General features: G+C 40.1%; 1 protein-coding gene across 5 annotated transcripts in view; it reads right to left on the reverse strand.

The window, feature by feature from the left end:
* SORCS1 (sortilin related VPS10 domain containing receptor 1) overlaps positions 1-26,905 on the reverse strand; it is a 300,139-nt gene that overhangs the window by 97,075 nt on the left and 176,159 nt on the right. For all 5 annotated transcript variants that reach the window (XM_062601967.1, XM_062601966.1, XM_062601965.1 and 2 more), the window contains 2 exons: positions 25,086-25,244; positions 9,238-9,311 (listed from right to left, as the gene is read on the reverse strand). In XM_062601967.1, coding sequence (XP_062457951.1) covers positions 9,238-9,311; positions 25,086-25,244 — 233 coding nt within the window. The remainder of the gene's footprint in view (positions 1-9,237; positions 9,312-25,085; positions 25,245-26,905) is intronic.

Raw genomic sequence — 26,905 nt, forward strand, 5'->3', positions numbered from 1 at the left:
GATAATAGCAGCCTGTGTTATAGAGGCTCAGACCTTCAGTCTGATTTTCTCCCAGAGCCAAACCGGAAGCAAATGTGGTCTTCAATTCAGAAAAAAATTAATATAGAAAACAAGCAAAATTTACTACTTTTGCTATTCCCTATCAGTCAGCTGCTTAATTCAGATCTCCTGAAAACTGTTGTCCTGGGTTCAGCAGTAGCAGTCATTTTTTCCCCTTCTTGGTAGCTGGTGCAGTGCAGTGTTTTGACTTTCAGCTCAGGAACAGAGCTGATAACAAGTATATTTTGGTTTGGCCAAGGACTTTGTGAGCCTCATGCTCTGCCAGGGAGGAGGGGAAGCCAGGAGGAAGCAGAGACAGGACACCTGACCCAAACTGACCAAAGAGGTATTCCATACCACAGCACATCATGCCCAGGATGTAACTGGGAGTTAGCCGGAAGGGCTGGGAGACTGCAGGGTTGGAGGAGGTATCGGTCAGAACTTGGTCGGGCTGGGGGGGTGAGTTATCGGTTGGCTGGTGGTGAGATGATGTATTCTCTTCCCTTGTTATTTCCTTTATCATTATTATCATTGGTGGTAGCAGTAGTGATTTGTGTTATACCTTAGTTACTAAACTGTTCTTATCTCAACCCGTGGGAGTTGCATTCTTTTCGATTCTCCTCTCCGTCCCTCCGAGAGCAGGGGGAGGGCAAGAAAGGGGGGGGAAGTGAGCGAACGAATTACCTGACTGGGTTTAAACCTTAACAGTTCTTTTTGGCGCCCAACGTGGGGCACGAAGGGTTGAGATAACGACAGATCTGACTGGATTAATAGTCACTCGTCACAATGCTGATTTATTGGCTCTCAGAGTTGTTCTTGTTGATCTCACAGCTTCAGAATGTTGTAACTTACTTAGAGCCGGTATTTGCTGTGTTAGTGTTTATCAAGTATGGGGCCTGGGCTAAGGTTCTTGTCTCACTGTGCTTTATGGCAATGGCTTGTAATACGGGCGGGCTCCAGCAGCAGGGCGGGACGGACGTGGCCGTGGACTTGTACCTGGCCGTCCGGCTGCTCTTCACCGTCCTGGCCCTCACCCTCGCCTCCATCTTCGTGAGGCTGTGGGGAGCTGAGGGGGAGCGGCCCCGGGAGCCGGCGGCAGCCGAAGCGGCCCGGGAGAGCGGCCCCGGGGACCAAGCGGCGGCGGGAGCGGGGCCGGAGGCCGCGAGGGGACGGCGGCCGGTGGGGGAGGCCGGAGTGGTTGAGGAGCAGAAGGAAGGGGCTGCAGAGCAGCGGGAGAAGGCGGCGGAGGAGCCGAGCCCCGCGGAAGAGCCGAGCCCCGCGGCCGAGCCGAGCCCCGCGGCCGAACCGAGCCCCGCGGAGGAGCCGAGCCCCGCGACGGCCGAGAGCATTTCCCGGAAGCCGTCCCCCGAGCCCCAGGAGGATGCCGGAGACCGCGCAGCATTTCCCAGCAAGGCAGAGGAGGAAGAGCTGGACTCAGGAAAAGAGAAGCTGGCGGTGGGAGAGCCGGCAAGCACAGCAGCTGCACCAGCCCCAGTGACAAGTACAGCAGCTACACCAGCCCCAGTGACAAGCACAGCAGCATCAACTGAGAGTTCTGAAGGTTTTGAATGGCCTTTGGGTATCCTTGGGACCTGCCTGCTGATTGTGATGGGGATCAGCATGTTGGCACACACACAGACTGTGTTTTACCCACAACCATTTTGTCTGATCTCAAAAGTTAAGCAGAGTCGGGTTTGGGTCTTGTCTGGGGTTAGACGACAATACAGGGGGACCAAGAGGTTTTCCCCAAGGCTGCACAGCCATGAGTGGCAGGGTGTGTGGGACAGTATGGGCAAGTATCTAGTCCACTGGGCCCCTCCAGTGCTTTGGAAGCATTGGAGATGGAAGGCAGCTGTATGGAGTCCCCAGCAACAAGCTGCAGAAACTGCTGAAGGGGACAGTGAATTATTTTGAGCCTGGTGGGCCCATGGCACTTCAGGCCATCAGGGCAGAGATGCAAAAGAGATGGACTCATGATCGAGGGGTGGACTTAGCAATGGACACTATTGCCCAGGTTATTCACGAGTGTGAACACTGCACACAGTCTCTCCTGCTCTGGAAGACTGTTACAAGAGATGGAGCCTGACATCATGGACCAGATGGACACAGCAGCTTTATAGGGACTGGTCCATGCACTAAGATAAGAGTGATGGTATATTGAAAACGTGGGATCTGAACATGACGTGAATGGTATGGAATAAGGGGTGGATTATGTCCTGGGTTCAGCAGTAGCAGTCATTTTTTCCCCTTCTTGGTAGCTGGTGCAGTGCAGTGTTTTGACTTTCAGCTCAGGAACAGAGCTGATAACAAGTATATTTTGGTTTGGCCAAGGACTTTGTGAGCCTCATGCTCTGCCAGGGAGGAGGGGAAGCCAGGAGGAAGCAGAGACAGGACACCTGACCCAAACTGACCAAAGAGGTATTCCATACCACAGCACATCATGCCCAGGATGTAACTGGGAGTTAGCCGGAAGGGCTGGGAGACTGCAGGGTTGGAGGAGGTATCGGTCAGAACTTGGTCGGGCTGGGGGGGTGAGTTATCGGTTGGCTGGTGGTGAGATGATGTATTCTCTTCCCTTGTTATTTCCTTTATCATTATTATCATTGGTGGTAGCAGTAGTGATTTGTGTTATACCTTAGTTACTAAACTGTTCTTATCTCAACCCGTGGGAGTTGCATTCTTTTCGATTCTCCTCTCCGTCCCTCCGAGAGCAGGGGGAGGGCAAGAAAGGGGGGGAAGTGAGCGAACGAATTACCTGACTGGGTTTAAACCTTAACAACTGTCCTGAGTCCCCTTGTGATGTGCCCATCTTCATCCTACTGAAGCTATGTAATACATATATTTTAATTAAATTTCTAGTACACTTCAAAGCATCAGGTATGCATTGTGTATTAGATCAAGTGGATGATTTTCTGGACAGGCTGTCACAATGCTCTTTGATTGGCATCTTCCTCGTCAGCCTCCAGCAGTTGCCCTACAGTGATTAAAAGGTCTTCAGCGATATGCAGCATCATTTGTAAACAGCCCAGATACAATGCCAAATAAATTGTCTCAGCCCACCTGGGTGGGCATGCAAATCTCACCAAGCCAAGATCTGACAAGAACACTGAGATGGTTCGCCCAGATCTCTCCAACAGGGCTTTGACACTTCTTTTCACTTGATTTTCAGCTCTTTCACCTGCTCAATGAACACAGTCGGGGTTTTAAAACATGCTCTCTAGTATTCTCTGGAAAAGAAAAGCTGTATACTCTATAACTCTATTCTGAAGATTAACTTTCTTTGCCTTTGCCCATAAAAGTAACACAAATACCTATTCATCTGTCCTTCCAGCTGCTTACCAGTTTATCTTTTTCTCCCTTTCATTGTGTGTGTGTATTTGTATTGTTTGAGGGGAAAAGTTGGTTGTCTGCTTTTTTAAAATATCTGCATCCCTTTTCTTCTCCTTGTACTCAGAAAAAAAAGCCAACACAAAAGTCAGAGTGGATACTTAGCAACATGCCTTACCAAACTGACATATCTCCTGTAATTCCTTCAGTAAATCATTAACATCATGGACACATGACCCTATCGGAAACGAGATATGCTATGATATGTTTTTACTTCTAATCAATGTAATACGCTATGTTGCACATGAAAGCCCTGAACTGTACATTTTGTCTAATCAAGACAGTTATCTTAAAATCATAAAATGGTTTTGGTTGGAATGGACCTCTAAAGATAAACTAGTCCAACCCCCTGCCATGGGCTGGGACATCTTTCACTACATCTGGTTGTTCGAAGCCCTATCCATCTTAACTTTGAACACTTTCAAGCATGGGGTACTTGTCTGGGCAAGTATCTCACCAACCCCTCACAGTAAGAATTTCTTCCTTATATCTAACATCAACCTACCCACTTTAAGTTTAAAAATATTACCCTTGTCCTATGACTACAGTCTTTGCACCAGTGGAGCCTTTCTGTTTCTCTTGTAGGTCCCCCATAGGTAGTGGAAGCTGCTCTAAGGTCTCCCTGAAGCCTTTTCTCCTCCAGGCTGAACAATCCCAACTCTTTCAGTCTGCCTTCATTGGAGAGGTGCTCCAGTGCTCTGATATTTACAGCTCTCTGATCTTCTCAAAGTATGGAGTGGTATTTCTTTTGTATTTCTCCTACTCACTCATCTGGGTGCAACACCCAAATAAGTAACAACAATAAGAAAATAAATAGCACTGATACAGTTAATGATTATAGCTTGGTGATAATATTTACTGGCTGGGCTTTTCTTTAAAACTATGCTAGTTTTTAAGACATTTTTATCATTCAGCTTTATTCCCCCCCAAGTTTTTCAAGGCTAGGTTATGATTAGAATTAGCTGAGAATCTTTTCAGAAAACGTCTCATTTTCACTAACACCCTCCCTCCCCCATAATATTTTGTAGACATTTTAACAACCTTTTTAACCTTTTATTTTTATTTTCTTTTGGACATGCTCTAATTGTGACACGTTGACTTGCTGACTGCCAGAAAATCATTTGTGTTTCAAGGCATGACATAATCTGAGGACCAGAATAAAAATCTACATTTTAATGAGCATTTTCTGCATACGTACTTTGACCACACTGAACTGTATGCACTTTGAATGGTCTTTTGGAACTACTGGTCACGAATGTTTGGATTTGCAAGTCAGAAGGGGATCACTATTGAACTTTGACTAGACAGCTGGACCCCTTTAAAAAAGCAAGAAAAAGTAAAGTAATTCCCAATATGACTGATTCACCGTGTTCACATTTGTATTTGCGACAAACCAGCATCTTTGCAAGCAAATACCACCGTAATGTATGTGAAGAATCACCAAGTATCACAAAAATAAACTCACAATTATTTAGATAAAGCATTTATCCAACTCTTCTAACTAACATCTACTGCATTCTCTTCCCCTAATGCGAACTGCATTAGTAGACATTGTGCTATCAGCATAACCCATGTTAACTTGCTGCTTCCATCCTGCCCTGCTGAACTATTACTGCTTGGAGTGGTCCTTCGAAGTAATTAGGATATTTTCATAGAGCACAGTTCCACAATTACCAAGTACCTTGATGATTTTCACACATTTTCCTGTCACACTACATTTAATAGCAAAATCTCCAGAACCTACCAAAGAAATAATAAACCCCATGAAAACTGCTGATACAGTGCAGAACTGCAGTGCCTTGGGGCTGTATGCAGTGTGAATTCTTTTATGTTTCCATCAGATACATAACATACAACTGATTCTTTGAGTGGCTTATGCTTTCCTCGGTATAACACTTACACATACCTAGTTTATGCAAAAAAGGTCTGGTAGAGTACCTGGACTTAACAATTAGAAGTCTCAAGTGTATACAGTAGCCCATCACTAAAACCTGACAAGCACACATGTCCTTACAACCTTTTAATGAGACAGAGAATTATGGATCCTTTTTCCCTCCCTCCTTTTGTTTTGTTTTGGTTTTGCTTTGGTTTGGGTTGTTTTGTTGGGTTTTTTAGATAAGAAAACTGTAGTCACTTATTTAAAAGGTTGATCTGCTCATTACCCATCTGATATCTTCCTCCACAAAGCAACATTACTATCATTTTCATCACAAGTGTGGATGTCAGGACATCACTTAGAGCTCAAGAAGAATGAATGAGGTGGAAGAATGAAAAGGAAGGAACAGGAAAGCACTCAATAAATAAATACTCTATTTTCATACTAATGACTCCCCTTAATGAAACAGAGATAAAAGAGTACAAAATACATATGAACTATAAGGAGCTGTGTTACCGCTACACAGAATATTTTCTCAGTTATGCAGTAAGCATCAGCAGATTGCTTTAATGTTGTTCTTCAGGGGTTTAAATTTCCCTGGGGTGGTAGCAGGAAAGAGTGTTTCACAAAGCAGCCAAAAATAAATGAATAAAGAAGAAAATTATCTTGGAAACAGATACAAGAAATGCAGCTGTAAAAACACTACAGCTTCTCAGACAGCATTTCCAGGCAGAGCCTTCTCAAGACTAAAACTGGCAAGTTCAGTGGTATTTATCTGCAAACTGAAGAGTGACCCACAAACTATTTACAAGACCACATGACAGAGTAAAAATGCCAATTAAAATACCAGTGACCAATTGGGAAAATGCATCTTTGCTTTCATCAGTCATTCAAATCCATTTAAAAGTCTTTAAAGTCTTCCAGATGTTCCTTCCTTGTCAAAAGAAGCATCATTAAGTAAATGCATCCTCCAGGAGGACAGATGCCAAAGGTTTTGCTTTGTGTCTTCTTGATCTTAGGAAAGTCCTGCTTTAGATAGTCCTGGAAGCATTCTGTATTAAAGCAACTCTTCAGCTTTTCTTAGATATCCGCATATAGGCCTCATTCTCCAGAAAATAACAGCTTTGTCCTGGTTTATCCCTTCAAACCAATTTGATTTAAAGAATGCACCAGGAACAGAAAGAGAGGATGCCCACAGTCTGCCTTCTTTGGGAAGTTGTGACTTTGGGACATTTTCCTTCTCTATTCATTTCTGATCTTTAGAAGTAAAGTCAGTCTTCTCACTTTTCAGGTTGATTAGACTCTGCATATTTCCAAGCCAATTAAACAACAAACAAACAAAAGCAACAACAAACCAACCACAGGACACTGAGCAAGTCTACCTAACTTATACATCAGCACTGACCAGACAGATGTTGCTGTAGAAGTTTGGATTTCAACGACACATCTGCACCCTCTTATGTTCCAGTCTTTATTGTTTTTCTTGCATGGGGAGCCAGCAGTGGCCAGGCTCTGCGTGCAAAGGGCTGCCCTTCTGATTCAGCACTTCAGGGCTTGTTTTGTGTTCAGGTACTTAATTGACTGCACAGAAATGGAAACGCATAGAAAAGCCCAGTGTTGCTATCTGTGGTATACATATTCTCAATTACACATGCACAGCTCTGTTTTCTACTATGGATGGCTTTGAGGACAATGTCCATATCACTGCAGCTAGCAGTATTTATTTTCCAAGGTGATGATGATCATAACAAATAAGCCAGAATGAGGCACAGCTGTCTCCACAAGTTGTATAATTTTTACTTTTGACAGCAGAAACACAGTCTAGCTTATACTGAGGTGTGTTATTCAAGGGGCATTTTGTTCAAGGTGAAAATACAGACTTGCAGTTTCATGTTTTGTCTATGGCTGTAGGGAATTAAATGGGTGGTTGGAACATTGTTTCATCTTACTCTTTGCCTCTGAAGCTCCAAGCCTGAGTTCACTTATTTTTTAGGTTCTAAGAGGCCTTCAAAGTTTGAACTCTGTGGAAAGGGAAAATTATCATTTTCATCATTATTCTTATTGCAGGCACCTATCAGCTCAATTCACAACTGTAAGTAATGATGGGAAAATTTCAAAGGCTTGGAGTGCCGTGCAGGAGATAGGACACTAGGAATAAGGGCATTCTTTCCAGCTCTCTGACCCTCTTCAGTGAGTACAATTTGTTGGGTGGCTCAAAGACTGGGTCCCTAGATTTCTAGGACTTTCTATTCTTATTAGCCCAGAAAAAAAAAAAAACAACAAGTGTTGTGTGGGGCTGTGTGTTTACATCTGACATTTTGAAGTCCTGATAGGAGTCCTTCAGGAAAGAATAGGGAGTAATAGAAATATATACATGCCTGTCTATGCAGACACTCACACACAAAAAAAAGCTTTAAATTAAAGATGGAATTTAGTTTGCAAAAGCTTCAGCTAACACAGGTTCTGAGAAAAGGATTTAAAAGCAGAGGCAGTAAACAAAATCTCTGGTATATCCTTTGCAGACCAAACACAAATTCAACTTCAGAAGTAAATTTGATCTAGACCTCTTATTTCTTTCGTAAATTAAAAGAAAATATTTGACAGAACCACTCCTGAATATTTATATATTCAAAACCTGTGGGTTTGGCACAAACTTATAGTTTAGAAGCTACCATGGGAGTCTCTTTTAAAGGACAGATTCATAGGACAAGTACCAACTTCTGCTCACAGGTAGACTGCTGCCTCAATAAAGAGCTCATGAGAAGTGTCACAGATTTACACCAGTGTAAGCTAAAAGAGGAGTAAACTGAAATATAAAAAATTAAACATTGTTTATTTAGAATATGACAACCATATTTGCAGTCCAATGTTTCTTTCCTTCCTCAGCTTTCTTTTCCACATTAGTCAAAGTTACACTAATTGCTATTGAGTGACAGCATGGAGGTGTTTCAGATATGTATTTTACTGCAAGCACAGTTACAGAGCTTTACACTGGGTATGCAAATCACTGCTATGGAAAGCAAATGCAAAGAGATCTGCCTGCAATCAGGATCATGAGAAGAGGCTCAGTACACCTGAATTGCTGGGTAAGTCTGTGATGATTGAAACTGAAGGAGGCAAGACTCAAAATACAAAGAAACATCCTAGTAGTAAAGAACTGCAGAATAAAGTTTGTACCTACATTCAGAGCTATTGTACAGTGGTTGTGACCTCTACAAGGGTTTGCATCTGTAGTCAAATCATCCATTACTGATGTCCCCATATTCAAAATTGTGAGATGCTCAGATTCTGTCATATTCATGTAGAATATGTCCCTAAGTGAATTTAGATATAAACTATATAGCAGAAGTTAATGCAGAAAGAGTTAAGCTTGCAACAATGACAAAAAGCTATGATATTTCTTTAAGGTAACTCTGGCATCAAATTTGCAAACAGTTTTGCTGTTGCCATGACTGACATTCAAAGATTCAGCAAGAACTTACACATGGCTGATTCATACAGCTTGAAATCTGACTGGAAAATCTTGCATTGCTGCTTAGAAGCAATACTGTAGAGTGATTTAAGCTCATAATGAAGAACTGTAGTGCAGTGCCTAGTTCAATGTTCATTAACTTGCTCACCTTCAAGGACTGAAGTAGGTCTAACAGCGGTTAAAAGCATAACACTGGCCACTGGAAGACGTCTCACTCTTACACACAGCAAGACTATTATTCAGTATTTTTCAGTTGTGCATCATCCTTAGATCAAAGACTCATTTTCAAGTGCTGTACATTACAGGAGAAATAATGCCACTTTCATACCAGTTCTAAATTAACCTCAACAAACCAGCAGTGCAGACTGCATTCAGCAACACTGCCTTCAAGCCCCCATTTCAACACCTCTGCATGTATAAGGAAGCTGTGCCTAGGAAATGAGGAAGACATTTTTGCTCTTACCAGTAGAATCTGTTTGGTGCAACTTGCTCGTGAAGAAGCAGCCATCTTCTGCCAAACTCCACTGAACTGAATAACTGGAGACAAAAACAAACAGTCATGAATCATTTCAAACCTGAAAGATAATAGAGAAATTAATGCAAAGAAGCCTGTATCACTTCTGAGATAGTGAGTTGGACTTTTATGCCCTCCAGTCTCAAAGGGACATACCTGGGGCAGCTGAAAAGTGTCCATGCTGCTTTCTATTGGCAGAGGCAATACCGAGCTGTGTGACATGGGACACGGCTGGTATTACCTGAGAGATTACAGAACACAGCAATACTGAGCTGTGTGACATGGGACACGGCTGGTATTACCTGAGAGATTGCTGTACTCCCAACAACCTGCCATGACAGAAAAATTATCATCTAGATATTCACAGTACTCCCATGTAACAACATCATGGGGTGTGGGAAGGCCACCTTTTACTTTTTTAAACTTGTGTTGGACCCCAAGTGTAAAGTATAATGCAGCATTTTAATATACTAGCATAGCTCTGACAACAAATAAACACAGTTGCCTTCCTTGATGCTATGCTAGAAGGTTTTCTCTTTCTAGTTACCAGAAGCTATCCCTAGAGAGCTTATTTGATCTGGTACGAAAAAGATGCTCTAACACGTCCAAACTTCTCTTGAAGGTCTGAATAAGTTTAAATAGCACCAGTTATGTGTACCATGGAAACCAGCTATTCTCCCTTTGCTCCTGTCCTTCTGCAGACAACATGACACCTTCTCCTAGTTTGGTTACACAAACAATATCCAAATACATCAATCATTTCAGAAAATCTTTCCATGATAAATACCAAACCAGGCCGAGAAAGGTCAGCAAAAAGGCATGTTACAGGTATTAGAAATACTTCGACATGTCTTTGTGGAATGATGTACAAATGTTACCGTTATAGAGCGCTTACAAACAGCTGCTCTCCATAAATGCTGCCATCAGGTAATTCTCAGAAGGACAGTAGAGGGAAGGATCACTTGGGTTCTTTCTTTTGCTTCATTTAACTTCAAATTTCTCATATGGAAGCACTCTGAAGCAGTAAGCCCTAAACTTTTTTTGCAGATTCATCTGATTTCCCCTCCCTCCCTTGCTTGACAGATTTGGCCAGTCCCCTTTTCTGGCAAAGAAGATGTTGGACCCCTTTTTTGAAGCACAATCAGCATTTTCATGACACCACTTCAGGGGTCTTGCATAAAAATGCAAACAATCTGAATCTTTATGGGCTAACCTTGACAAATATTTTTGGAACCAGCAGTGGCAGTGGATTGGCAGGGAAGAGAATGTCTTTGAGAATGACTGAGAAGAAAAGAAGGTGATTTAAAAGCTTTGTGTTGATCAGAAAGATGACTTGAATGTTTTGTAAGAAATATGAGACCAGGATGTAAAAAACATTGAGATTTACTTCTTATTCTGCATTACACTCCCAACACAAACCCCTATATGCCTCAGCTTCCCTGCTGTAAACTCTTGGAAGGACATGGAGAAACCAATTACAACAACTTTTGCGTAAATGGCAGACTGACATATGTGAAAACCTACTTTAAAATATGAAAGGTAAAAAATTCACCTCTCTTTCTCATCTCCCTTTCTCTTGAGCACCATCATAGAAGAGAGAGAGAAGAGGGAATAGAAGATAATGAGGGTAAGAAAAGGAAAAAATGTTTAGCTTTGTGGGTAGAAATGCATCCAATTTTAAAACTACAGTGATGAGTCTATTCTTGTACCTTAAGTAGAAGATTCTAAACATATTTTTATTTGGAACTTTAGGAGATACTAACTATAACTAAGGCAAAACTTTCCGTTTTGAAAATTAAAGAAAATCTTTTGGAACACTTAACAATGACTTTTATAAAGTGCTTTTAGGTGACCTAATTGAGAACTTTACCATTCCAGGAGGTATTTTCCCCCTTCACATTCAAAATCCATTTTTTTAGACCTGCTTTTGCAATTGCTGCAAAAATAAAAACATAATAACTATAAGCTATTGTCAATCTCTCTCTCCAATGGCAATGTTTTCTGTTTCATGGGAAAGTAGGTTTTCTTCCATGCTAAGTAATATGTTTTTGACATACAGTAATTTAAGTTTTATCATTCTTTAATTAAGAATAGGAAGCAATCCAAACAACTCAGCAAAAGCTTCTGTGTTTCCAGGCCAGGGATGTGTAGGATGTAAGCTTTCCAGATAGCTGAATTCACCACAGCAGATCCTCGTTTTCCTGTTTTGTATCCCTCACTCTATTCCATTTCTAGTCCCCCTGAGCACAAATTTTAACAGGTTATCCCCTCTACTGATAGCACCAGTATCCAGGATGAACTAATTACAGCCTGCAAAAATCTTCCCTGTGCTTGTGTAGCATCCTTCTCCGTGCCGACAGATCCAGATGGCTGAAAGGGCCCCCATGCCACAGTTTCCTCTGCCCTGTTCTTTCTCCACAGCTTTTCAGAGGGGCTGTTCACCTGGTGCATCCAACAACTCCGCCAGCAGAACAGCAGCTTTGATGCTTAAAGAACCCAGACAGCCCTGATTTCTCTTAGTGTGTGCCGTGAATGAGACGTGATTCAGGCAGAAAGTGGAGAAATGCAAGACTTTTTAAGTTTGTTTCAAAGGGAGGAAACAGATATAGCAATTCTCCTGTCAGGATTGGCCTCAAATTAGAAGCCAGTGCCCAGTGAGCTGGAGACAGCATGAGAAAAGGTAACAGTTCTTAAAGGGAAATATCAGCTCCCTGGGAAACTACACCCAAAGCTGTCATTGTCTCTGATGAGACAGTTTAAAAACCAGGCTTTAGAAGGATTTTTCTCCTTTGCCATTATCTCAGCGCCAGTCCCAGCCTTTAATGACTCACAGCAGCACAAGAAGCATAAATGTACCTTTAGCAAAGGGGAAATTCCCCACCTTATGTGTCAACCCCGACAAAAAAGGAAAAAGTATTATTCAATTTAGACTGAGTTTATTTGGTTGGACCAGATATAAAGCAATATTTGGAGGCTAGGCTTTTCTCAAGTACCAGTTATGATAGAGCTGGGATTATTTTTCCCCATTTAGCAATTATAGTGCTTGTATGGGTATTTTTTAAACCTAGCATCATATTTTGTTGTTATTATAAAAGCCCCCTTCCCTCCTGGGACTTCTTGAGACAGACTCATGCATGCAGTCTTTCAGAGGTGACATTTTATTTTCTTTGGCAAGCACTGCCATCTGATGACAATTTTCATTGTTAAGTTAGATAATGTTCTTTACGACACTTCTTTTTTTCAACCACAAATAGAAAAGGAACCTATTACAATTTCAATGTATGTTTTCATCTGAGGGGCAAGTAGTGATCTGGCATTTGTTTTCAGTGAGACAAAACTGCAATGAAGTAAAATCTCGTACTGATCTCTCAGATTTGACCCTTGTTCATCAGGAAATTATCCCCTTCTTGCTTCCTCTTCTCTTGTATATTTATTTTCCTGTGCAATACCCAAGTACTTAAAAATCATTAACAGTCTGGTTTTGCTTGGTTTGCTTTTAAAAATCCTAATATTCTGTGAAGTATAAACATACCACCTACCTCTTTTATGTGGGGACACAGAAATGCAAGGGAAAAGGAAAGCCTGTCCCAGATATCTTCTGAGTTGTTACAAATACCTTCTAAGGCTAAGCAGAGAGTCAAGTGAACCCTCAGAACTGCAAGACAATCCTCCAGCTATGGAAAGAGCTTTCTCACAACATGACAATATTACCTTCTGGAGTAGGGAAAACTGACACCTGAAAACTTTCCTTACCTACCCCAAACCATATACATGTCCTACTCACCATCTTTTACTTGTTTTCCAACCTGTGTGAGAAATGTAAGAGCTGCTCTTGTATTTATTTAATAGTGATAGCGTAAGCTTCACCTTAAAATACTTTGGGATATCTGAGAAACTGCAGGATGCAGTTCTCTTTCCCTTCTAATTTCCTGATCTTTCCAGCACAAATTTTAGATTCTTTTCTTTTCTTTTTGCTTTTTAGCCTATATTCATTGATAACATTTTCAACTTGAGATAATCAAAACATTCTTTAATAAATAGACATTTTTTAAAAAACAAAAAACATTGGTTTTAATTTAAGGATAATTTTCCTATAATCCAATCAAAATACAGATGCAAAATAGAATATTTTAGAAATGTCTGTAGTTAAAAAAAAACAAAGCATTTGATGAAGAGGGAGAAGATGTAAATATAAATTCTGAGTGAAAGTAAAATATTTAAGAGAAATTAGTCAAATTTGATGGGCTTTTTCAGTTTTTGTTTGACAGCTGCACTATTAAAGAAAAAACAAACCAAAATTCCAGAAAATGTAGGGAGAAAAAGTTATGTTTTTCCAAAATGTTCCATTAAGAATAATTGGAATTTTATTTGACTACGACTGATCTAGACTGAAACACCACTTCTAAAAGGGAAAGCGTGTACTAGGAAAAAGAACTCCTTTTTTTCTTCACTTCAGCTTCGGAAAATCTCTCAAAGCAGAAAGCTCTAAAGATCTTAGTTTCACAAACCCCTCTATTTTCCAAATCAGTCTAAATACATTTTGCCATATATCTTTCTTTGCCCTCTGGCTTGCATTGCATAGAATGAACATTTATCATAGTGTACTGTGTGCTAGTTTACAACTGTAAAAGATCTGTCCCCTTCCATTGTTTGACTAGATCTATTTTATTCTTCCCTAGTTTACCCCATGCACTGTACCTCCTACACATATTCCCTTCACTCAGATTTTTAAGATCTTTAGAGTAGAAATCATTTATTGTAGCGTATGTTTACCCAATATAAAGGTTGCTGGGGCTCTAAGCTCAAATATAAGTGCAGAGAAGCCAAATTTTCCCTACAACAGATATTAAAAATATTCAAAATGGTGGAAGTTGGATGATTTTCCCATATTATTTCTAACAGTTTTGTGCTTCATCCACAAATCAGCATAGCAATCTAGGAGTTTTATACTTTCCACTGGAACAAGGTGGCTACTGTTGGAAATGCCTGAGAAGACAAAACAAAGATTCCCACATTACACTGGCTTCAAACACAGCTTTCAATAATTCACAGGACTCAGACAACATTTAGATACCATTGATTACATTCTTCTTGTTGTTCATCAATGGCTTGTTTTATAAGTCTCTGAAATACTATCACATTTGAACACCAGCATTAATATCAGTGAAGTTTGTTAACTTGCATTTTATATATATATAAAGCATATATATGTCCAACATATGTTATAGTACTGGGCTATCAAAAACAGGATACAGAAAGTAATCAACACCTTCAATAGTTTTTCCAATGGACACACCTTAGTGAGCAATAACTAATAAAAGCTGTAAAAACCACAATCTTCTCACCATTTTACAGGGAAACATTGCATATTTCCACTGAAAAACTAGAGAAACATTAATGTATAATATACAGACTCATCCTTAAAATACCTCCCCCAGAGGGATTGTGTAGGAGTCACAATTGCTATAAACCATCAGACCTTCACTCACTTTTATGGAGCTAAACCAAACTACATTAACTGAGGACTCACCTCTTTTTAATTTACTGGCAGTCTTATTTTGCTTTGTATTGTAATATTAGTCTATATGCATTTAAAAGCTCCAAAACAAGTAGCTAAAATATGATCTTTGAGGGCCTAATGTTCCCTAGGCATCACATAAATTTGATTCATTCTCATGTAATAACCAAAGGTATGAGATTATGACCTACAGACCCCTGCTTGTCTATCCAGGTTTGACTGAATTATGAAGTTGAGATCTCCTGACGTAAACCCACATCTTTAGGACAAACAAAATGAGCTTTAACAGTTTCATAAAGTATTTCACCTGGACAAGCACTTCAATAAAATTGTACTATGCACCACTTGTTTCTGTTACAAACACTGGATTTTCCCTGAGATTTTCCCAGCCAAAAATCTGGTTCTTATGAGGCAGTTGAGTTATTTGGCTGTTGAACGTAATGGGTAAAAAAAGCATGGCAGCAACCACATGGTGCTAGTAAATCCCCATTACAGCCTTCCAGTATCTGAAGGGGGCCTACAGGGATGCTGGGGAGGGACTCTTCATTAGGGACTGTAGTGATAGGACAAGGGGTAACAGGTTAAAACTTAAACAGGGGAAGTTTAGATTGGATATGAGGAAGAAGTTCTTGACTGTTAGGGTGGTGAGGCACTGGAATGGGCTGCCCAAGGAAGCTGTGAATGCTCCATCCCTGGCAGTGTTCAAGGCCAAGCTGGGCAAAGCCTTGGGTGAGATGGTTTAGTGTGAGGTGTCCCTGCCCATGGCAGGGGGGATGGAACTAGAAGATCTTAAGGTCCTTTCCAACCCTGACTATTCTGTGATTACTCCCCAGTTTCAACAAGCTCAGTACTCGCCAGAGCCAGTGGGTAACTCTGCTACCTGTATACTCAGCAAACTCACCATACCAAAAACTTACACATAAAGTAACCTATGTATCATTTACATCTATGAAACATTTCCTTATTTAACATCTGACTTTGAAAGCAAGTTTACTGAGGTTGGCTGACCCTGACTGGATGCCAGCTGCCTACCAAATCTGCTTTATCTTTCCCCTCCTCAACTGGACAGGGATGAGAAAATACAATGAAAGCCTTGTGAGTTGATATAGGACTGGGAGATCATTCATCAATTACCATCATGGGAAAAACAGACTCAACTTGGGGAAATTAGCTTAATTTATTATCAATCAAATCAGAGTAGGGTAATGAGAAATAAAACCAAATCTTAAACCACCTTCCTTCCAATCCTCCCTTCTTCCCTGACTTAACTTGACTCCCAATTTCTCTGCCTCCTCCCCCCTTGCAGCTCAGGGGGACAGGGAACAGGTTATATTTGGTTCTGATGCTTCTTCACATCGTGATCTTAAATCACATGGTAGCTCCATGTGCTTCCTATGCTGATGAGGATCTTCAGTTTTAAACACTGATTTCATCTTATGCAAAAAACATTATGCACATGGAAATTCAGAATCTGGTTAAAGAAAAGGTGATTTAAATTGCATGCTGGAAGCAACACGAAGGAGATAATTTGAGTAAGGAAGTAGCTCCCATTATTTTGCTTTTACTTATTTGCCCTAAACAAGTTCTGATGGAACAAGGCATTGAATCTAATTTTGCTTTTACTTATTTGCCCTAAACAAGTTCTGATGGAACAAGGCAGTGAATCTAAGCTTATATGTTAATTGCATTTACCAACCTTGGTATTCACCAAAGTTTACTTCCTTTCTCCTCTAGTTTCCATAAAAGCTCCACTCATCCTTCTTGCACACAAACCTGACCAAAGCAATTCAGCCTGCACTACAGTATTGACCTACAAAACCCCACATGCTACAGGAAAAAAAGCTCAGAGCATCTTCGAAAGCACAGGGTTTGATTCAAGTTCACCTCCAATTCCCTGAGAAGGTTCCTACTGGCCTATCCTCCTGATAGTTTATTCACATATGCTGACTTCTTGCCTCTTACACTTCCTGGTGTTTCTATGAGATGACTAACATTCATCAGGTTTCATTCTCATGCCTTCAAATAGAATTTGAAGGGACAAAAATCCCCAAAACAGCAGTGCACCTAAGACACAGATTGTATTTTTTTTACTGATGAACCACGTATAGATTTTGAGAGATCACTTTTTCTTCATCTTGAGTATCTGTTTTTCTTTTTTTAATTTATCTCATTTTCACCAAAGAACACAACACTCCCAAAGCACAGTTTAGCTTTAACTAAAACTTAACAAAGTCAAACTGGGTAAAGACAAGTCTTTCTGAAGAGGCCAGATTTGAAATGAAGTTGTTCTTATCTCCATTTATACTGAATAAAAATTACTGTGCAGGGCAATTTTTATTTTGAGCAGTCAAAGGCTGGGAGGTATGCTGCTATTCCCTGGATCACACTATTCTTCTAGAAGAGACATCTACCAGGCTATTCTCTTCCAATACTGAATTTAATAGAACAGAATGTTTTGTAGAAACAAAGACTTTGAAACCATGCATGATAATTTCTTCACAGAACAAAGCATAAGACTCATAATCCAGGATACAAAAATGAGCTACAAGGCTGATAGTCATTTACTTCCCCGATCTATGATGTTTCCAGTGTTTACATGCTTAAATATCCTTGAAGCACTGAAGTTCACAGGACACTGAATAGACTTTGAACATTTTAATTTGCAGCAATGCATTAATCAAGCCACACAGAAGCCATCAATCAGGTTATCCAATAATCAGTGTTTATTGAATGCTGTTGGAAACACATCAGAGTGATAAAGCTTTCAGGTACCCGCTGCTCTCAACAGTGAGAGCTCAAACACTCAAACACCAGTGAAGTCTGCAGCTCTGCGTCTGCTTTTGCTGATGGACTACGCACTACTGTCACATAGACTTGCTCAGAATGGTTGTAACACAGCATTTACTTTTGTGCATGTTCATCAGATCAAAGCATCCTGGAGATGACCTTAAGCTTTCTTCCTACCTATCCCTCAATAACTCCTCACGCATTCTCAGATATGAGCCACATCAGCTGGTGTTCTGGTTTTGTGGCAGCTTGCAAGTAACTGCATTAGCATGATGTCTCCAGTGCATTAAACTCCCATATTAAAAAAGTGACTGGAAACACATTTTTACCAGCAGATATTCAAAGGAATCTGCCTGGCATATATAAAGCCAGAAAGAACCACTAGTATCACCTGTCTGTTCTCTTCCTAACAGATGCTGCAGAACCTTTACTAGTAACTCAAGCAGTAAAGAGAATTATTCAGGCCAACAACTGATGGCTTAAAGAGATTTTATCATTTGGAAAGACATCCAATCACAAGTCCAAGGGCTGATGAATTTACCACTCCACTTAGTATGCTGTCCTCAAGGCTAATTCTATTTTCTGTTAAATAAATACTCTCTCTGTAACAGGTAACAGGGTATCCTGCGCTTGTTTTCTGTTGAGTTTTAACTTTAGGAGGTAGGTTAATAACTGCTTAGATAATTGCACTAAACAGATGCAGTTGTGTTTTGAAAAGTGGATCATAGAACTATGAAAAGGACTGGAACATTCCTCTTATGAGGAAAAGCTGAGAAAGCTAGGCCTGTTTAGTCTGGAAAAGACTGAGAGGGAATCTCATTAATGCATACAAGAGGATGGGGTCAGACTCTTCAGTGATGCCCAGCAACAGGATAAGGGACAATGGGCACAAACTGAAACACAGGAAGTTCCAACTGATTATGAGGAAAACTTCTTTATTTTGAGAGTGACTGAGAACTGGAATAGGTTGCCCAGAGAAGTGGTGCCTGGCTATGATTCTACACAACCTGCTCTAGATCAATCTGCTTTGGGGCGGAGGGGGGGGGCTTGGACTAGATGATCTGCAGCAGTCCCTTCCAACTCCAACCATTCTGTGACTCTGTATTAGAATGAGACAGAACAGACAAGACTTACTACAGCAGAATTGAGGGCAAAGTGTCAGAAATTTCACACAAGCATAGCTTTAAATTTAAAAGTAAATTATTATTATCTTTTGCATTATATTATAACCTATGCCTCCAAGTGAATTTAGTGTTGACAGCACTTTGTATAATAAGAAACTGGAGACACGTTGGAGAGTACAGCCAAAACAAATGACAGACAGAGAAAGGAAAGGTGAATCATCCACAGGAAAATGAATGGAGTTGCTTAACACCACAGAGATCAGTTGTACACCCAGTGATACGGAGTACATTGTTTTTTTCTGAATCCAATGAAATCTCCAACTCTGATGGAAAGGAAAAAAGTAATTTTTTCCCATGGAAGTAGGAAAACCAGAGTTATGTAGAGCACAGTAAAATCTTGCAGAGGAATGACAAACCTGCTTGTAGCTGTAAGAATTCATCCAAGGATTCCAAAGCAGCAAAAGAGCAAGTTCTCTAGGGGTACAGAGGACTGATATTTATACAGATGGATAAGCAAGAACATATTGATTTGCCTAAAGATGAGTGAGTCAGTGGTAAAGAGCACAGTGATTACTGCTCGAGAGTCTTTCCTTCTGTTCACTGATCACACTCCTTGCCCAGAAATCTATCTTCTTCTTTAGACTGCCAGGCTGCCACTGGACTCTGCTAGTTGATTTTTTCTTTTTTACTTTTTATTCCTTATTAGAGGAGGGAAGAATGTTAGAGATTACTCCCACTTTAATTTGATTCTCTATTTTAAATTGTTAGCCCAGCATATTATGCTTAGTGAGGTCTGTAAAAGACTGACGGGTGGTCTAGGAAAGCATATTTCATGACACAGTTTGTACACAGGCTTATGGCCCATTAAAAAAAAAAAGCCAACAGCCATCTGACACCATTATTCTTACTGAGACAATGTTGGTGAACTGATGGTCTGAGAAGAAAGAAGGAAAACTAGTAACAGCCAGATGAATAGTTCTGGTGTCCTTTCCTTGTTCATTTTCAGCATGCTTGTTGACATCAAATGCTTATCAGTATGCCTAGAGATAATAAGGCATATTCATGAAGAATTGTGTGCAAGATGTGTCATCAGGATGCCCATCAAGTGTCTGTGCTTAAGGTCTTCACACAAATGGCATGCACAGCCCTACCTACAAACACGGATATTTCTGTGCATGGCTGTTTGCTTGTTAGAAACATGCCACATGGAAAGTCTTAAGAAAAGGGACAAGAGCTCACAAGGCCTTTGTGTGGAAGGCCCTTCCCATCCCTAGCACAAGTGCTGGTAACCCAGACAGGCTATCTAAGTTCATGAAGAAAGTGCAACGCTGCAAAGGCTGGGACAAACAACTTTTAACATGCAAATTCCTTATTATTTTTCAACTTCAGCCATATGTGTCAAAGAGAATTAAGTCTGCTGGAAAACTGGCTTGCTTGATTAGTGGTGCTGCAAATATTAACACAAATAGTGCAGACTGTTGCAGGAATAATGCCGTAGGGAAAGGGGGAGTTATTCACATAGGCTAATGTTAGCTTCATGCAAACTAGCTCCCTGGTTGTGTCTGTAGTCTGTCAAAAGAGATCATCTTTTCTAGAGGATGATTCAAAGTGGCTAATGCTTATCACTAGAGAAGCTTTTTCCCTCTCCATTAATTTTAGATGGGATTATCCTCCCTCAGCTAACAGTAGCCCACATGAATAGTCCTCTAAATGTCGTAAGCAGTGTGGGAAGAAAAAAAACAACATCCTAAAATTCTGTCACCTCATGTTAACGGCAATTGTTTAAAAAAAGCTATGATGCAATTTCTGATAAAATAAACCTGGATTTTATTCCCCCTTCTCTAGTCTCTGTACTCTGTGACTGTTACCACTGAAACTGAGAGGGTGTCAATAGAAACAGAATAATTTAGGTTGAAAGGAACTTCAGGAGGTCTTGCTCTGACCCTTTTCGAAAGAGGGTGACCCTCAAAGTTAGATCCTAATGCAGTGAAATGAGAGGTTCTAGGATTATGAAGTGCATCAAGAATAGTCCATCACATCTTGAAGAGTAAATTCTGGCTATCTCTATGGCAGATACTTTCTTGTTAAACACACCTTTAGGCCAAACACATGGACAGATGGGGCTGAAGGTACTTTTAGGAGCTGGCTTGCTCTCTCACACAGGCATCCTGTGGCAATATGCATCATTATTCTAAGTGGTTCCTCTATCAATCCTTATGTGAGAACACCTTTCTTTTCCACTTGAATGCATGAGGAGTGGACCTCCTTTACTGTAAGAAACTGAACATGACATGGCCTGATGACAGAAGATATGCAACAAGCAACAAAATCCTGATTTGCTAAACTTTAGCTATACGGCCAAGTATCAGTCCCTAATTCACTCATCTCCACCATAACATTCACAGTAAATAAAGGTAGACAGGTGGAATAAGATATATGGGAAAGGCCAAAATGAAAGGAAAAAAAAAAAAAAAGGAAGTAAAAAAAAAAAAGGAAATGTAAACCTCTTCATTTATTATTGCTGCATTGACAGAGCTCCTTTAGTCTGGGGTAGCTTCCTTTTTAAGAGTTCATTTAAAATAAGAGAGCAGAAGCAACAACAACAACAACAACTCCATTTGAAACCTGTTTCTTCAGCCTCTGTTTCTGCTTTTCACTGCTTGAGTGCCTCTGCACATTTATTCCTGAGCTGGGCAATTACAAACCTGCATTTTGCCCATCAGACTTGTATTTCCCAATTTCATCTGTATTTCATCTCTCCAAGGAGCTCTGTTATTCATGGCTGATTGCTACCCATTCCTCTGTGTGTCTGACCCATCTGAATGCAGAAGATATAGCCACATGAAGCAGGGGCTCTTACATCCCACCCTCTGATTACACAGCAAACCACTTTTGAAGATTAGATGGTAATGCATAAGCAATAATCCCATAAAATACAGCCCCTCATCCTACAAGCATGCTGATTAAATCCACAAGAGCTCACATGTACAAGACCTCCAACAAGCTCTTGCTTCACAAGCAATGCCATACTGTGTCTGAAGTTTCCTCCTGATTTGTAACTCCTCTTACACAGAAAATGGAGGAGCATGCAGCACCGCTACAATTATGTGGTAAGAATCAAATGTACTTTAAGCCAGAACAGTGAGTACAATCATGAAGCAATTAATGCAGGCGGCAGATGGTTTGCTGCTCTCTTTTTCTTGACACTGGCAGGAAAAAGTCATGACTGAATAAGGGACTGGTCTGTCAGTAGTGGTAATTCAAGTCTGCTGCCCAAGGCAGAGACATGGGGGAGAGATATGTGTACAAAGGAAAGGATTTGCTGAAGCTTAATGAGTTGTTGCTCAGCAGCTGAACCCCAGTCATTACAACATTCCCACATACCCAACACCCAAGAAACTGGGACATAAAATTACTTCAGTTAACACAGATTTCCCTACCATTGAGTAAATCTGTATTCAACTACACAAAAGATGATCTGTAGTTCTTATACTGACAGACTCAGTGGGCTGTGATGAGATTAAGGGATAATGCTATATGACCCATTTCCTGCTCATTACAAATAACCAATGAAGGGCGTACACTGACTATTGGGTTTGCCCTCATCAGTCCTGAATTGGATTAACAACTTCTGAGAACCAAACAGTCCAAACATAGTGGGATTCCTTTCTCTCCAGCTCTTGCTCTATTCACCACCTGATTTTCCTGGTCCCACCTGCTGCATTGACAAGATGCAATTGGATGACAGCAATGATGTGACTTGCTAGAAGCATGTGAATGTATTTTCTGTTTGATTCTCACCTCCCTCCTGGCTGTCAACAGCAAAATTAAATTACTGCAACAATGCTAACTGGTCAAAGTCCTACTTACTCCTTATGGCCCCCACAAACAAAACCTTCACAACCTCTTCAATCAGTGTCATCAAAGTCAGTGATATAAAAATGTAAATTCCATGCCATGGAGATGCATTCCCCTTGCTTCCTTGTGTGACTCTTAGCGTGTACACAGTGCCTGGAATCCAAGAAATAAATTTCCTACGTATGGCCTTAAGTACGAGACCATGAAATAGCAAATGCGAGTGTCATTTGTTCCAAAATACCCAACAAGTCCCATTGCAATTATCTAAATACCTGCAGGACCCCTTAATTACTCTGAGAAAATTCTGCCTTTGGATATACAAGCACGAAACCAATGGGAGTCATTTACACTTAGCCACAGGCTGAACTTGACCCTTAGTTCAAGTTATATTTAATTTAGCCCAAGCTGATTAATACTCTTTGCCTGCTAGTTACCCTCTACGGTTCTTGACCAAAGCTTATTCAAGTCAGAAAATGTACCCATTAGGCTTTAAAGTAGAAGCCAGGCCTGTGACTCATACCCATACAGGGTACTTTTTAAAGTCTATTTTAGAGTTTATTGCTACAGATCTACAGACCTTGTCTTACACGATTTTTCTCTTGCAACCACAGTAATGAACTGTTTTTTTAGGATTCTATAGAAGAGTGGGAGTTTCCTATGGAATAGTGACAATATATGTGCTGGTAGCCATCTACCATAAATTAGATGAGCATTAGCTGTATGGACTCTAATTCAAAATTATTTCCTGAGCGCTGAATACCACAACAGCTGAAATTTATTTTCTACTATATCCTACTTTTATTTGGCAAATTTGCCACTGAAAGTTTAATTGATCTTCATGTCATAAATTTCCTAATACGCAACAACTTTCATTCCAATGGGTCCTAAAAGACAGCAGTGACCAGATTCTGTTCAGCTTCGTATAAGCCCAGAGAGTTCAACAGCCACAAGGGAAATGAAATATTTTGATCTCTTCTAATTACATACTAAACATCCAGAAATTTAATCTGCACCTTCCTCTGAACAGCTTACAATGCGTATTATAAAATACCACAAAATGCTCTGAGAGGGGTGAATGAAAAACATTACATGCAATTGACTCTACAAAAAGGATTAGGTGAGCATTTCTCATAGGTGGGAAGGCTATAAAGCTAGAGTCCTCGAAGGATACTGGTTTTGAGTTTAAAGCACAGGCTTAATTTCTATTCCAAAAATTCCTGTAAGATCACTTTGTGACCTTGCCTACTTATTTAGCTTTACTTTTGCCTTTATTTTCTCAGGCTTACAGTAATAGTAAAAAAAAAGCCTAAAGTAGGCTAATGTTTGTAAAATGAATTCATATACACAGACAGAAAACATCGTGGAATTCAAACATTAATGTTGATTTTTACATTAACGTATAACCTGAGCAATGCAGCTGTTACTTTTATTATTGATTCAGATTCTCATAGATTCATCATATGTAAAATAAAAAGAGACCACCAAACTCCTTTGTATAAAGGCTTATACACTAGATGCCAAGATATTTCACTCTTTATGCCTGTTGGGAAGTCAACAAATTGTTTTGGTCTTTTTTCCAGTTTTACTCAAAATATCAAAATGCCAGTAAATCTGCCATTTCTCAAAACAGTTTGCTCCAACGACTAGTTACTTCACAGCTGAGTTTATCTACCACTGACTTCTAGCCATCAGTTCTTGTTAGAAGGGCTTTTTTTTACTAGATCAAAATCGTTACTCCTATGTTTTGTATTCCCCTATGGAGATATTTATGCACAACAACATAGTTTCCCTTCCATCTGCTTTTTCTTCAAATAAACAGACTGAGCTCTATAAAGTCCTTCATTGGAAGATGACTGATTTGTGAGTATTGATGTTCCTGATTTCCAAAAAGTCTGACAATGTGGTATCTTACAATGTAGTCCTGTTTTATTGTCTCAAGTTGGTCAGCAAAAAATCAAGGCAAATCTCACAGCGTATTTATTTGGCTGATGGATTACCCCTACTGAAGTAACTGGACTTCAAAGAAAATTGATTCACTGCTACTTTTCTCTTAGAAATCAAAGGCTACTTGAAAATATGCCAACCAGATAGGAACAAGAAGTGTCTCATACTGTTCTTGGAGCTGGTGCTAGGCTAGAGAAAGAATTGTTAAGAGGACAAAAAGCCTCATTAGAGGTTGTTATTCCTATCATGAAGGATCCTAGCTGTATTCTCTGCCCACTGTCACTCGGTGTTGCCAAAAGGACTGATGAATAAACGCAGACTGCCAGGCCCACATATAGGGCTAGGTCCCAAGAACACCATAGTTGCCCATGTCCTTTACTTTGCCCTTTACACTGAGGCTTACTCCATGTTTCCTGCTTGGAAATACCAGTTCAGTATTTCCAAAGACTACCCTGGTATCACCTCAAAGACTTTCCTGAGTGCTCTGCAGATGTTACATAGAGAGGTGGGAAAACCCTAGGTTCTTACTAAGTAAAACAAAGCAAAATGCTGCCAAAGATTCTTACCTTCTGATCTTGGCTGTATGCTAAGATCCAATCTTCTTTCTTGGGGTGGAAGAGCAGACTGTTGATGTAGAAGTTCAGGCGGTATTTTTGATAGGTAGCCCCTTCATCAGAACTGATTAATAAGCTGCTCTCAACTTCTGGATCGGTCAGCAGCATAATCTATATGGTAGGGAAAGATGAAAATACAGTGGTGAAGAGACATCAGATGGAAAAATAAGCAGCTAGGAACTGCACGTAAGCTTATTAAATACATCTATTTCAAAGTGTTTGAACGTAATGCCAAAACTAAGCATAGCTAATCTTTCAGTAAGGAGAACAAGTACATGTCAGCTATGTATATAAGCACATAACATATGATCAAATAGGCAAAATAACTTTACCAGTAGTTAAACAGACTTAATGAAGCTATACTTAGGTTATACAAAAAATCAAACCTGAAATTCCCCAGAGTGCAAACTTACTGAATTACCAGACAGCCACAGTGGGCTGCTAGTGTCCTCATGAATAATCTATTGGAGGGGCAGACAAAAAGTTAGGTGTTAAGGAAAAGAGAGACACAGGAAGAGGACAGAGATACACACACAGAATGATCACTAATGGTGAGGTTTGTTAGACTTTGACAGAGTTTAAAGAAATGTGACAGTTTTATTGCCTGGAACGTTATAACCTGGCTGTCTGCAACAAGCCATCTTGCTTTGGCAGGAGAAATCATTTGATAACATGCTGGGTTCTTTCCATCTCCAGTTTCTGTGGTGCTGTGAATTACAGATTTGGTAGAGTACCAAAAATAATCTCCACATAGTAAAGTTGCTTTCTAGCTTTGTTAGTTTAGGAGTGGCAGAAGATATACAGTTTGCAGTTGTAGTAGCTAGTTCTCCCCATTAACTATGGTATTAATTGCTCTGCATTGCTGATGAATCAGAGAGAATAATGAGGTACTCCTCTCATGTGTCCCTGCATGAGAAAATATATAGGTTTGAGCAGTAAAAAGAGATCATTCCAGTATTTCAGCAAGCAACAGACTAATACCCTTAAGGAATGGGAATGAGGCACTATGAATGACAAACATGAAGAGCTCTGAAGAATATTTGCCTGGGAAGGTATTAAAGCCTTGAATCATTAACTTTGGGTTGTTTTTTTTTGTTTGTTTGCTTCAAGTATTGGTGCTGCCGTTGCTTTGCAAATGGCAAACACCAAGATGTTCCTAGGCAAGCTTGAAATTAAAGGAACCCCACCTGGCATTTCTCAGAGCAAATTCCTATTTGGGTTTGGGCGCTGCAAAAATCAGGCACTCCATTTTGTTCTCTTTCACTTAGGCAGGCAGGGTTAGACACAACTTAACTCATTACCTATGAAGTACAGGGAGCCATAAGTATTGATAGACACCAGATACTAAAGAGCTATTTGTATGCAAAGGTGTAAATACACATACAATCTACACAGGAAATGTCCTTCATTATTGGGTAACTGCCAGAGGTTTTATCTATCTCTAGAAAAACCCTTGGCAGCATATAAAAACCCTTGGTAACAATTTGGCCTGTGATTTGGAAGTTTGGGCTTCTTCATAAACCTGTTACATCATCACACTATCTTGAATGTAAAACAGGGCAATGTTTCAATTGTAGCATAAAGGTATAGTCTCCTTTTGCATCTCTGATTTATTTTTGAAATCTTGTGAAGAAAACATGCATTATTAATCACTCTTATTTCCATTTAACATTTCCAAATACATCAAGCATATCACTGATATGGCTCCTAAACTGAAGATTTCATGATAGAAACTACACAGAAAATATCAATAATCAAAACGTCAATATATA

Source organism: Pezoporus occidentalis, unplaced genomic scaffold (assembly GCF_034315485.1).
Source record: "Pezoporus occidentalis ecotype Australia unplaced genomic scaffold, CSIRO_AGI_Poc_V1 ctg73, whole genome shotgun sequence".
Classification (NCBI taxonomy): domain Eukaryota; kingdom Metazoa; phylum Chordata; class Aves; order Psittaciformes; family Psittacidae; genus Pezoporus; species Pezoporus occidentalis.